The sequence below is a fragment of the Dermochelys coriacea genome, chromosome 12 (genome assembly GCF_009764565.3).
Source record: "Dermochelys coriacea isolate rDerCor1 chromosome 12, rDerCor1.pri.v4, whole genome shotgun sequence".
NCBI classification, from domain to species: Eukaryota; Metazoa; Chordata; order Testudines; family Dermochelyidae; genus Dermochelys; species Dermochelys coriacea.
Genome location: NC_050079.1, coordinates 36,092,667 through 36,105,293, shown reverse-complemented (window position 1 = coordinate 36,105,293; position 12,627 = coordinate 36,092,667). Strand labels below are relative to the sequence as shown.

The 12,627-nt window shown below is 43.8% G+C and overlaps 1 protein-coding gene across 1 annotated transcript in view; it reads right to left on the bottom strand.

The window, feature by feature from the left end:
* Nucleotides 1-1,722: 1,722 nt before the first annotated feature.
* LOC119841041 (hepatocyte nuclear factor 4-beta-like) overlaps nucleotides 1,723-12,627 on the bottom strand; it is a 43,572-nt gene continuing 32,667 nt past the window's right edge. Inside the window, exons 5-10 of the mRNA XM_043494718.1 lie at nucleotides 11,880-12,035; nucleotides 11,167-11,254; nucleotides 8,378-8,530; nucleotides 4,500-4,784; nucleotides 3,773-3,886; nucleotides 1,723-1,859 (exon numbers count right to left, since the gene is read on the bottom strand). Coding sequence (XP_043350653.1) covers nucleotides 1,723-1,859; nucleotides 3,773-3,886; nucleotides 4,500-4,784; nucleotides 8,378-8,530; nucleotides 11,167-11,254; nucleotides 11,880-12,035 — 933 coding nt within the window. The remainder of the gene's footprint in view (nucleotides 1,860-3,772; nucleotides 3,887-4,499; nucleotides 4,785-8,377; nucleotides 8,531-11,166; nucleotides 11,255-11,879; nucleotides 12,036-12,627) is intronic.

Below are 12,627 nucleotides of genomic sequence, written 5' to 3'. Positions count from 1 at the left end.
TTGTTTGAAGTAGTTGGAGCCTGGCTAACTTAGGAATTAAACAGTAAGAACACAGGTTTCAGAGTGGTCGCCGTGTTAGTCTGTATCAGCAAAAAGAACGAGAAGTCCTTGTGGCACCTTTGGTGAGCTAAAACCCACTTCATCGGATGAATGCAGTGGAAAATACAGTAGGAAGACACACACACACACACACACACACACACACACACACACACACACACACAACATGAAAAAATGGGTGTTACCATACACTATAAAGATAATGATCAATTAAGGTGAGCTGGTGATGATAGCTCACCTTAATTGATCACTCTGATTACAGTGTGTATGGCAACACCCATTTTTTCAGTGTGTGTGTGTGTGTGTGTGTGTGTGTGTACACACACCATGAAAAAAATATATATATATACACACACACACCTTCCTACTGTATTTTCCACTGCATGCATCTGATGAAATAGGTTTTAGCTCATGAAAGCTTATGCTCAAATAAATTGGTTAGTCTCTAAGGTGCTACAAGTCCTCCACATTAAGTACAGTGATATCCCATGATATAAAAGCACAGAATAAATTTTTTTCAAAATATATAGTTCAGTGACAGAGGCTTGGGAGAGCTGCTTTAAATAAAAATTAAAAAGTCTGCATAATTCAGGACTGTGAAGTTTGTTTTTGTTTTTTTTAAAAAGGATGTTTTCATACTATCTGCTCCATGAAGCTACAGCAAAACTGTATCTACATGCTAGGGAAAATATCTTCATGTTTTAAGACTGTCATTTTTTTTCCAGATATGGTATGAAGCCAAGCCTTTTTTGTTGGTTCCTTACATTTATTAGCAGTTGCATTGTTCCTAAGAATTATCTACAGTGTCATTATGACCAGCTCTCCTACCAACACATTAGATTTATAAAAGACCGAATGGAAGTATAGAAATGCAGTAGCTGGGTTCCAGATGTATAAACAAATACTGCCTCCTGCAGAGTACACCAAGTTAGTTAGAATAAAGAACGCTTTTATCCTTCCCAGGATGTTTGTCACAGACCAAATATGGGCTTCGGGTTTCAAGAATTGTTATATTTTAATAGCTGAACAGCCCTAAGCACAGGTTAGTCTAAATATAAGATCTGTGACTCCTAATCTACAGCATTATATGTTCTTTACTAACACCATAAAAATCTTGTACAATACCAGGTCTGTGTGAAATAAGGAAGCCATACTCTGCAGGTTACGAAGAGCACCTCTGATCTATGCTTCCGCCAGGCTTTCTAGATTTAGCTTGAATAACAGCAGGAGTGATGGGCATGTACTTCAACTTTTAATAGAAACAGACCTTCTCACATTGCCTATTTGAGCTATAGCATGCTCATTAGCAATCAACAATAGCGATATGAGTTACTTATTTATATTTCTGTAGTCAGGACCCCCTAGTGCTGTACAACCATGAAGCAAGAAGTTCCTGTTCCAACCAGCTTACAGTCTTGATGGTTCTAAAATGAACAACAGCGTCGAGTCCAGGCTCCTCCAGTAAAGAGAGTGATGATATAGAGAGAACATTGGTGAGCCACAGTCTGACACTGCCATTTTAATCACTGACAGGAAAGGGTGTCGTCATAAGATCTTGTTATAAGCAGGCAATTGCTGGGCATTGCCATGGCAGAAAGCAGGGATGGTTTAACTTTACATAGGGACATTGGGTATCGCTGTTGGCTTCTTTTGCCTGTCCCTTTATAAAATCTCTTGCTTGGGTACGATGGTCTGAGGCAGTATTTTCACAAGGGCCTCTGGCCCTGAGGTTGGGCCTAGTTTGTAGTCTTCACTTCCTGTGCTGGTAGATGGAGAAGGAAGGGATGTTTCTGGAGATGCTGCAAGGGAGAAAAATAAAAACCAAGAATTAAAACATATTGGGAGACAACGTTTTTAACTGCATGGTATCTGCTTAAAGACAGCAACATAGAGTCACAAGGATCAAGATGGTGGTATAGATGCAAGTTCATGAACAGCACTAAATGCAGTATCTTAGCATAGTTTCTTGGCTATCTTGAGTTGTCTTTATGAAATAACTCAAGATGTGTAGCTTTAAAAACAATCCTCAGTAGCTGATATGGTTAATACCTTTTTTCATAACAAAATTCCTAAAATTTTTTATTAGATCATTTTATTGAGGAAATGACTCTTTGATCATGGGGACCATGTAAGTTCCTAAGTGTCTGAGGCCTGCAGTCTTTAACACATTTTATTCTCACAACACCTCTGCAAGGTAGGGAAGTGCTAATAGCTTCATTTTAACAACGTGTTCTTCAGCAACCACTCTCAACATGCTGCATAAGGGAGGTAAGGCTCATTGTCCCCATTTCACAGATGGGGAACTGAGGCATTGAGAGACTAAATGATTTGTCCAGGGTACCACATGCTATCTGAGGAACTGAACCCAGCTCTTGACTCACACCAAAACACTTGGAGGACAGGTGCTACCAGTATGTTGGTGTAGCTTGTTGTGAATGCAGGTAGCCTCTTCCCCCTTTCACTCTGTGATCAGGGACTTGGTGCAGGGTGAGTTATTAGGAGTTTTACCAAGCAACATACTGCATCGTCTTCCACTAGTACTTGGGAAAATGTGTTCCCACTTCAAAGTGCTGATCTCTAATTAGAGCAATGGCTCTCTTATTGTGCCCTGTCACTCAGTGGTAGGCTATAGCGTGCTAACTGGTCACATGATGCTGGCTCTCCTTCTTGTGCCTAGCTGTTAGTTTAGCTCAATTTTCAATGCTATTTATCTTAGAGATGTTATTCCTAATTACTTTTCCGTGCACACACTTGCTGTAGTTTCTATGAGTATGAACGGAAGAGAGAGTTCGTGGGAAGGGGGAGAGCCAGTTGTCCACAGCGTTTCTATTAAGTTTCAGTCTATGCTATGGAAAAAATGTAAGAGGGGTAGAATTAGGGCCATCTGCCAATTCAGTGAATACCAACCTTAAGCTACCATGAAAGGAATAATAAAATCAGTGGGCTTTCTTAAAAAAAACTTCATCAAAAGTTTACTGGAAGCTTTAAAGATTCTATGCCTAATGAAATTGCCTTTCACGCGGGTTCAATGGTATTTCTATTTTGCTGACAATTTACTTCGCATATAATAAAACAGATCGCACTGGCTACTATGTGCCCTACTTTCTGAATGTTTACACTTCTACCTTTGCGCATATAAAATAGCATTGCCAATGCTCCTGCTTTTTATTGATAGTCTTGTGCTATTTGGTGATGGTCTTAAAATCCCTGCTCCTGGATTCAGCTTTCATCTATAAAAAGTAAGTTTCTTGCCCTTATGGTTGTGGAAGAAACCTGGGAAGTGTGTAACCTAAAGGTGTAAAAACTAAAAGGCAAATAAAAAGGAGCTGTAGTGTATTTTTAAAATCTCATGATTTGGAAGGTTAGGGTGGTGTTGACATGATTTTTGAATTCTTGGGATGTTGGTTGTGAATATTCTCTTAAACAAATTATAAGTGGAATGATGACACTGTCATAATAGGGCCCAGTGAGATGTAAGACCCAGTGCATTGTCTTCAGTGGCAGTTTTGCCTGGCTAAAAACTAAGGAAGGATCCTGAGGTTTGGACCCCTATTTTGTCTCCTGCTGCTGGATCTAACACATGACAAGTCCCATTTAGCCCCACAAAGTCTAAGCGTGATGCTTAAATAAATCAAACTAAGCCTATAAGCCCAGCAGCTTCCTATCCAATCCCCGTACTTTGCCTGCCAATAGCATAAAGATAAACACCTACGGTCTGGAATTGTGTGAATCGCAGAACTCATGTTTGGTAAAGCTTCGTGTCCTGGCAGAGGTTCCTGGTCGAGGTTGGAAGGTCCTGATTGGTATTGTACATCAAGAGTGGTTCCTGCGTAGGAGCATGGAAAAGAAGTCATTCTCCCCAACATTATTAAACTAAAAACCAGCAGATGCATTCCTATGACCTGAGGCACGTCACACATTTTTACAGGGAGTGGAAGAATTGCTTGTAGTGGGATGACTAGGAGAAGTATCCCCAATTTCCTCAGTCCCCTGTGTCCCCTCCTCCTGCTCCCCTCTCTCCTGGGGCACCCTACCATTTCCAACTGTGACACTGTCTTCTTAGTTACCTAAAAGAACTTGATTTCTGCTGCTCCCAGCTCCAGCATTTTGGCTATTCATCTGTGGCCAGTCACCCTGTTTGCAGGTGCCCTCAGTTCAGCCCTGAATATGATATTTTCACAAGGTTACAATTTGCTTTTTGTACTACTACAAAATGTTGTACCCTTGAAGGGGGGTAGGGGGTGTCAGTTCCATGCATGCGCTAATGAAAATAGGTCAGATCCTCAGCTGGCATGAATCACCATAGATCCATCAGCTTCAGTGCCAATGTACATCAACTGCTGATCTGGCTCCAAAGTCTCTTTAATTTGGTCCATCTGGGGCATCCCTAAATATGGCATTGGTGTTAGCATTGTTGTTAAGGCCTTTGAAATACTCACGGTTTTCAAGGCATGCAGGGAAGAAAGAGGATCTCAGTGGGGGTGTACCTCCCAGAAGCATTTCTTGCAGCAAGCTGTCAATCCTTGCCACGCCAAAGAGTTTCATGAATTGGACCTGCTCTATCATTTGCCAGGTGATGCTCTGGAGTGGCGGCAGGAGGAGGAGAATGTCGCTGAACCGCCCTCGCGAGTCATACTGCCGGTCGTTAATGTAATCCTCCAGGTTGACCTGCACCTGGAATCGCATGTTCTTCACCTTGCCAGGTTCGCTCAGGCCTTTACAGTCTGGGAGATAGAGACAGACAATTTACACTTTCCACACACAAACACACACAAGCTGGGACAGCTCTCACAGTCAGCTAGACTCTAGAAGAAAAGATTAAATACACTGCTACAGCAAGTGATGGTTTTTTAAAAAATATTTCTCCTTTCGACTAGAAGTTGGAATGGCTCCAATGTGGCAGCTCCGTGTTAGTTCACATCCCACAGGGAGCAGAGCAATCTCTAAAGGGAATGCTAGGAAAATAGGAATTTGAATCATGCAGGTAGGATGATTAACAAGCAGGGTGATGGATATCAGAGGCCAGGGGAGGCTAAGCCTTCCCTAACCCAGGCCGTGTGGCCCTGCCCACACTCTGTCCTGCCATCCTTCTCCCTCTCCCCTGAAGCTGGCAGGGATTCAGATCCAGATGGTGGCCTGGAGCTCAGGACTTGGGCCCACCAGCAGTCGGGGTGGCCAGAGACAGCTCAGGCTGGATCTGGCCAATAGCCTGGTGTTGGGATCATCCTGGGGGTTGGGCTGGCCAGCACGGCTGGGATAGGCTGGCCACTGGCTTGGGGTGGTTGTGGCAGGCCAGACAGGGCTCCTCTGGCTGCAGGAGGGGGACTCTGGGCTCCGGGCTCCTCTGGCCATGGGGGTTGTGGCCTCGGGCAGAAGGGATGGGGCCAGCGGGCTAGCCTCCCTGGTCAGGGGCGCGGGGAGGGTGGGTTTCACCTGCCACCCATGTTAACAAGCAAAAGGAAAGATTATGAAGAAGAGGAGATTAAAATTATTTATGCCCCAAAAGAAGTGGGCGAAGTGCTGAGGATCCTGCTGCTGCCCTTGAATTTAGTGCATGCTCAGCCCTTCTGAAAAACCAAGTCACTTCTTTTGGGGCATAAATATGAAGTTAGGGGCCTGTCTTTTATTTTTCAAAATCATGGCCAGGATTTTTAGGCCAGAACAAAGGCTGTTCCTTGGGGTGTAGAGGTGTGTGGGGAAATAGATTGTGAAGGTGGAGCTGAGAAACAGCTGTTGCCTGAATGCCTCGTGTAAATGTGGTACAGATTTTCAATAGATTCCCCATAGATTTTCTAGTTAAGTTCAGAGTCTTGCCCCATATCTTCAAAGCACTCCACAGCCTGAGCACAGGAAATCTGAAAGATTTTGTTTTAAAGCTCCAGGATGAAGACTGCGATTGACAACCCCCAGCCCCCCTTTGGCACAATGGAACCCTCCACATAAGAGTAAAACTCATCTGTGTGGGAGACACAACTTTCTCGGGGGGCCTGGTCTGAGACTGCAGCATGAACTCCCCCAGTAACTAAAGCCCTTCACACACCGTTCCACTTTCCATTTCAGCTGCAAGGCACGTTTCTTTGGCCTGCCTTCTGTAACATCAAAACAAAGCTACAACGATATTTATAGTTGGGAAGAAAAAAACAAGACACTACCAAACTAAGACATCTCCTCTGTACAAGTGTCTCGCTTGGGAGAGGCTGAGAGAACAAACAATGTGTGATGGCCGTGTAGTCACATTTCTTAATGCAATACTGGCAGGCACTCAGGTACTAAAGGATGAGCTCAGTATAAAAACCTATATAGAATAGTAAAGGGAAATTGGGATCAAAAACTATCTATCCAAAGTAGTGAAAATAATCTTGAATGGCTTTGGGAGCCATCCAGTGCATGCTTCATGAGAGACCATCCTATCCTCCTGGGGGACTTCAACTGTGTAAATATCTTTGTGGGAATGGCACAGTGATCCGAAAGGGCTAACTGCGGGATCACACACAGGCTGGGTCTGAAATACACTGCCTTGCTGGACCAGGAAAGAGGCTTTGTATATTGTAACTAATGGAGATGGTACTTATAGTATCTGCCTTAGTTTTTGCAGTGTATAAGTCTAGCTATGGGGGGGAGGGATAGCTCAGTGGTTTGAGCATTAGCTTGCTAAACCCAGGGTTGTGAGTTCAATCCCTGAGGGGGCCATTTGGGGCAAAAATTGGGGATTGGTCCTGCTTTGAGCAGGGGGTTGGACTAGATGATCTCCTGAGGTCCCTTCCAACCCTGATATTCTATGATTCTATGTGATATGCAGTGCATTTCTATTATTTTAATTGGATTTTCTCTCTATGTTCCTAACAAATCTTTTCTTATGCCAGTCCAAGTGGTTTTAGGCTGTTTGGAAATTTCACCCAGACTGTCCCAAAGAATTGAAGCTACTTTCAATGTTTAAGGAGAGGTAGGTAAGGCTGGGTGCCTGCAGTTTAGTCTGTTCAGGACACTCATGAAGAGAAGAGACTAAGGAGTCCTGTCCTATTAGGTATGTTGCTTCAAGGCTGCAGCCCTCCAGATACACAGGAAAGGGCTAAGGGCCATGATGAGAAATGAGTTGAAGACACATACAGTGACAGGTAAGTGCCAGTAGAAGAATGTTTCATTGGGCGTTGGCCTAGGTTCTGTTCTGCAGCTGTAAAGTGGGGATAAAAGGACTCAAGATGCAGGGAAGAAAGAGGATCTCAGTGTTGTGAAGGGCTCAGATATTACAGTAATGGGGGCCATGTGAGTAAAAGATAGGTGTCGGGGGAGGGACAGAAGGATGGATGGATAGTGCTCAGCAAGGGGTTAGAATAAAAAAACACAGCTATTCAGGACCACGTGAGCTAGAAAAGCAGCAGGTCTCTAAAGTTCTACTGCAGGCCAGGCCTTTGATGTGTACTCTTCTCTTCTTGTATGCGAGGTGGCCCCATCCTGTCCCCTTCATTCATGGTTTGCTCTTTGTATCACTCCCCCTGCTAAGTCTAGCCCAGCATTCAGCAACTTTTGATCAAACAACTCAACTCTTATCACTTATTAGACACTGGCCAGCCCAAAGAGTGTTATTTTTTTAGAGCCCTGACCATTTGTAATGCTCTCACAAACCCCGGAAGGTGCCTTCATTTGTCTCACTTGGAGCCTAGTCCAAAGCCACCAAAGTCAGCGGAAAGACTCCCATTCATTCTGATGGGCTTCGGAGCAGGCCCTAATTTTCCGTTCTCTTTTCCCTAAATCTTCTCTTTATTTTATCATTTTGCGCTCTTAAGCCATGACCGTGAGACGTTGCAGTATCCTTCCTGATGTTGATGGAAACTGCAGGCAATCAACACTTCTCATGGCCTAACCATTTGTGGATTTTATGCTCCCTTCTGGTCCCTGATTTAATTCCCATTCTGTTGTTTGATTAATTCACTGAAAAATTAAATATAGGCAAGCATGTCCACATTTTTTATTGATATACATCACTGAGTGAGGTCAAACTCTGGAAGCAGCTCAGTTCCTGCAGGTTCTGTAAGGTTTTGGATGCATCTCGGATTGGAGCAAATGCTTTGCTTTAATACTTACAAACCTTGCAATTATGCTTCTTAGGGGAGATGAGTGAGTTGAGCACCACAAAATGAAGGAGGATCGACAATAATGGCATTTTCAAGAAATGCCATAAATGATCCTTTTTTCCCCCCACAGACTGGACCCCTCACTCCACCCACTTATGTGCCGTTTTAGTTCTATCAAGATTCTTCTCTTGGAATCCCATGATCTGCCACTGATGATAGAGGTTTGGTAAATCTGAGAGACTTACCTGGGTCAAAGAATATGATCGCTTTAAGGCATGCATACTCATTGTCATCAACCTGGATGTCACGTAAGGGCTTTACCAACTCATCCAGGATTCGAATGGCTACGCGAGCAATTTCCAGTTCTGGGCAGTGCATTGGAATGATGAAATCATTTCCTGAGGAGATGAAAAAACATCTGTATCAGCCATTTACACCAGCTCTTTGGACATGGCGCATTAGTAAATCACCCATTTCTTCAGACACCAACAGCCATATTTTCAGAATGCAGCACATGATTATGTGTATAATTTGCACATGCAATTTCATGGTCAAATTCAGAATCGACATGGGCGAATAACTACTTAGATGCATTTGTGTGCTTAATTACCCAATTTGTGCATGCAGTTGCCATAACCATTCATGCAAATCAGGTTGACATTATGTGCTGAGCAACATCCTGTTATACCTGTCTGAGCATCTGGCCACAGACTATCATAACTCATGTGTAAGGCTAAGATTTTTTCACAGATATTTTTAGTAAAAGTCACAAACAGGTCATGGGCAAAAAAGAAAAATTCACAGCAGCCGTGACCTGTCTGTGACTTTTACTAAAAATATGGTGACAAAATAGGGATCTGCGGTTCCCCACACTGTCGGAAGCAGGGCAGCTGCGGAGGGGCTAGGAGCTGCCAGCAGCAGCTAGGGGCTGCCTGCAGCTCTAGGGACCCCCCATCTATAGGGGCTGGGAGCTGTGCGGTGCCCCCGCCACCCCTGGCAGCTGGGAGCTGCAGGGTACCCCATCACCCTGGGCAGCCAGGAGCTCTGGGTTTCCCCCACTGCTCCCGGCAGCCCAGAGTTTGGGGGAGTTCCCCCACCACCCACGGCGGCCTGGAGCTCGGGGCGTTCTCCCACTGCCCCCGGTGTCTGGGAGCTGTAGCGGCAGCCAGAGGCAGTGGGGGTACCTTGCAGCTCCCTGCCCCTTTGGGCAGTGGGGGACCTTGCAACTCCCGACCAGCACAGGCTGAAATCACGGAGGTCGCTGTAAATCACGGATTCCGTGACTTCCATAACCTCCATGACTAAATCGTAGCCTTACTCATGTACAATTTTTTGTAGAAATAATTTACCCAAGTTTGGCCAACATAATGTTGTTGAGACCAACTTTTTCCTCCCATCTGCAGTGGATAATCCCGACTGTTTTTTAAATGGTAGAAGAAAACACCATCTTAAATTACAAGGAAATATCTATCTAATCTAAATATCTGATCTAATCTCTCTTTAGTATTTCTAAGGGACCTATTACCTTAATTTCTAAGCATTAGTATCTAAGGGGAGGTCTATATCGCAAAGTGACAGGGTGATGGTAGCATGGTATGCATCCCTGTGTCAGCTGTAATTTAGCTAGCATAGGTAACAATATCAGTGTAGATGTGGTGACACATGTTAGCAAGCAAAGTACATATCCAGGGACCTTAGAGGGCTTGAACTCTGGTTGCTAGCCTGTGCTGAAACTGGTGCCACCATGTCTACACAGCTATTGTTACTCGTGCTAGCTAGATTAAAGCTGATATGGGTATGCCCACCCAGGCTGCAATCATACCTTCCCTTTGCAGTGTGGACAGAGCCAAAATGCTTAGTAGAACAGTGAGCATTCAACGTGCATTAGCAGAGGTAACATTTACATGCTGTCTCTAACTAAAGCATCATTTTAATTTTCTGACGATTCCAACTCCAGCACAAATACATTGAACTAAAACTCAAGGCCTCCAAGACCCATGTATGAGTCTCCCCACCTGGTCTGGAGATAAGGAGTGAGCTCTTGTCTCTGCAGTATTTCTCCCCTCGCTTTTTCGTTGAGCCAGTACCAAGTTATCCATGTGTCTGAGGATCTATGCAGTGGGAGTTCTATGGGGTTGAGAGGCTGCACATCATCTCTCCACTGGCTCTGTGGAGATTGCCCAGCAGGACAGTACTGCCCTGGGAAGTAACAATCCTCCTTAAAGAGGACTCCTATGGAAGCCACTGACTGTGGAAGTCCTATCAGAGCGGCTCTTTTGGAGCACCAATGCTTTTAGGTAGCATAGGATACCTGGCCTTCTGCTGATCCTTCAGTATCTGTGCAGATCCTGGCAATATCTGGGTTCTGGGAACGAGCCTCATGATCTGTTTGTCCCCCCCTCAATGGACCAGGGGGAAGAAAGCACCTCACAGAGAACCTCATGGAGATTTTCTCAGCCTTAGTCCTATGGGTTTTTCCTTGGAATGCAGAGATGCGGCCCTGAATTTAAGGGGTGACAATTATAGTCTTTAAGTTCCTACTTGGGGAACAAACATTCTAGCAACGCTATAGAAGCGGAGGGGTGGAAGGTGCATGTTTGCATGTAATTTGGTGTCATTTTATAATTGAAGTTATCATGTCAAGGGGTCACAGTTTGGTTTGTATTTAATTTTTTTTCTTAGTCATAACAAAAAAATTTCATCCTAGCAGCCTGAATTATCAAGGCAGCTTGTTGGCTAAAATACAACGATGATCTTGCCTATTTATATATTGTCTGACATCCAGAAAGTTCCCCAAGCTCTTTGGTCTACAAACAGATGTAAAGGCTCTATGGAGAGAGGACTTTATCCACCATGGCAGGGCGGCCATCTCTAGAGAAAAGTAGCAACAATTTAACAGCATAAAGCATAACAGGTGAAATATATATTAGCTATCTGAATGCAAGGGCAGTTGCAGATGGGCAGGATACATAATGATTATCCAGCATGTAAATCTGTGCAAACTTCAAAGCAAGAATGAATTATATTATTTTACCTAATAATAGAAAATCTGTATATGGTATTGACCGTTTAGCAACTCCCAGCAGTAGGTGTTCTCCTGCATGGGCTCTTAGCAAGACAACCTGCAGATTACAGGGAAGAAATGGAGCGTATTACACTTCGATAGCAGACAGAGGAACAGTCATGTGATTGATGTGTACAGAATGGGGAAAATTCTGCTTTCATTTAAATCAGTGCAAATCTGGAATGGTTCCACTGTAGACAATGGAATTACTCCTGGGGTAATTGAGAGCAAAATCTGACCCTAACTTGACTATAGCTTTGACTCTTTAGATGTTAGAAGCATTACATTTACAAAACATTAAAGCAAAACTCATTTTGCAAAGCAAGAACAAAGGAGAACGTTTTATTTGATATTGCTCTGGAAACAGTGGTTATTGTATCCTTCTACCAACGGATAATGGTAGAAAAAATACAACCTCCCTTTTGACCCATCATTCCCAGTGCTGGCTCAGCTGATCATATGCAATACTTTTCTTGTCTTCAGTGGGTGGCAATCATTTCTAATTAGTTAGTAATAACAAAAGCCTGGCCCTTTAAAATTCCACCTCTCCTGCAAGGAGTTTCTTGCTTTGCATGGTGAATTCTACTGAATATCACCCAGTTTGATGTTAAAGGGCAGGGACTATGTGTTTATATTAAATATAAATGGATTGAGGGAGTGACAGAGACAGAACCCTATTTCACCTGGTCATCCAGTGGAAGTTCACAGAACGCTGGGATATATTTCGCCCATTCGACAAGGGCTAAAAGCTGCTGTTTCATGGATTCACATACATCATTGATGGTTGCAACCTTCTTCAACGCAATGTCAGCACTGTGCACTGGACTCAGAGCTGAGTACTGAAAGAAAAACAAGGCAGAATTTAGATGTAGAACAGGCTTAAGTGTTGCTTTGTTGAACAAAATGTCTGGTCAAGTAGAGCGTAATACGTGTTTCCTACATATCACGGGATTTATGGTTTCCATAGAGCCATTAATTTTGTCCTATCTCAAATATAACGTTTGACATTCACAATGATTTGCAGAGAACTGTATGTTGGATCCACTGTTGAACGTCAATGACGCAAGAATGTTTGCAGTCTCCACCGGGTGGTGCTGTGTCACAACAGAGGGATAGTGACTTGAGCAGTTTATTGTCAGCGTCAGAGTAGCAGCCGTGTTGGTCTGTATTCGCAAAAAGAAAAGGAGTACTTGTGGCACCTTAGAGACTGACAAATTTATTAGAGCATAAGCTTTCGTGAGCTACAGCTTATTTCATCGGATGCATTTGGTGGAAAATACAGAGGGGAGATTGATATACACACACAGAGAACATGAAACAATGTACAACATACACACTGTAAGGAGAGTGATCACTTAAGATAAGCCATCACCAGCAGCAGGGGGGGGAAAGGAGGAAAACCTTTCATGGTGACAAGCAAGGTAGGCTATT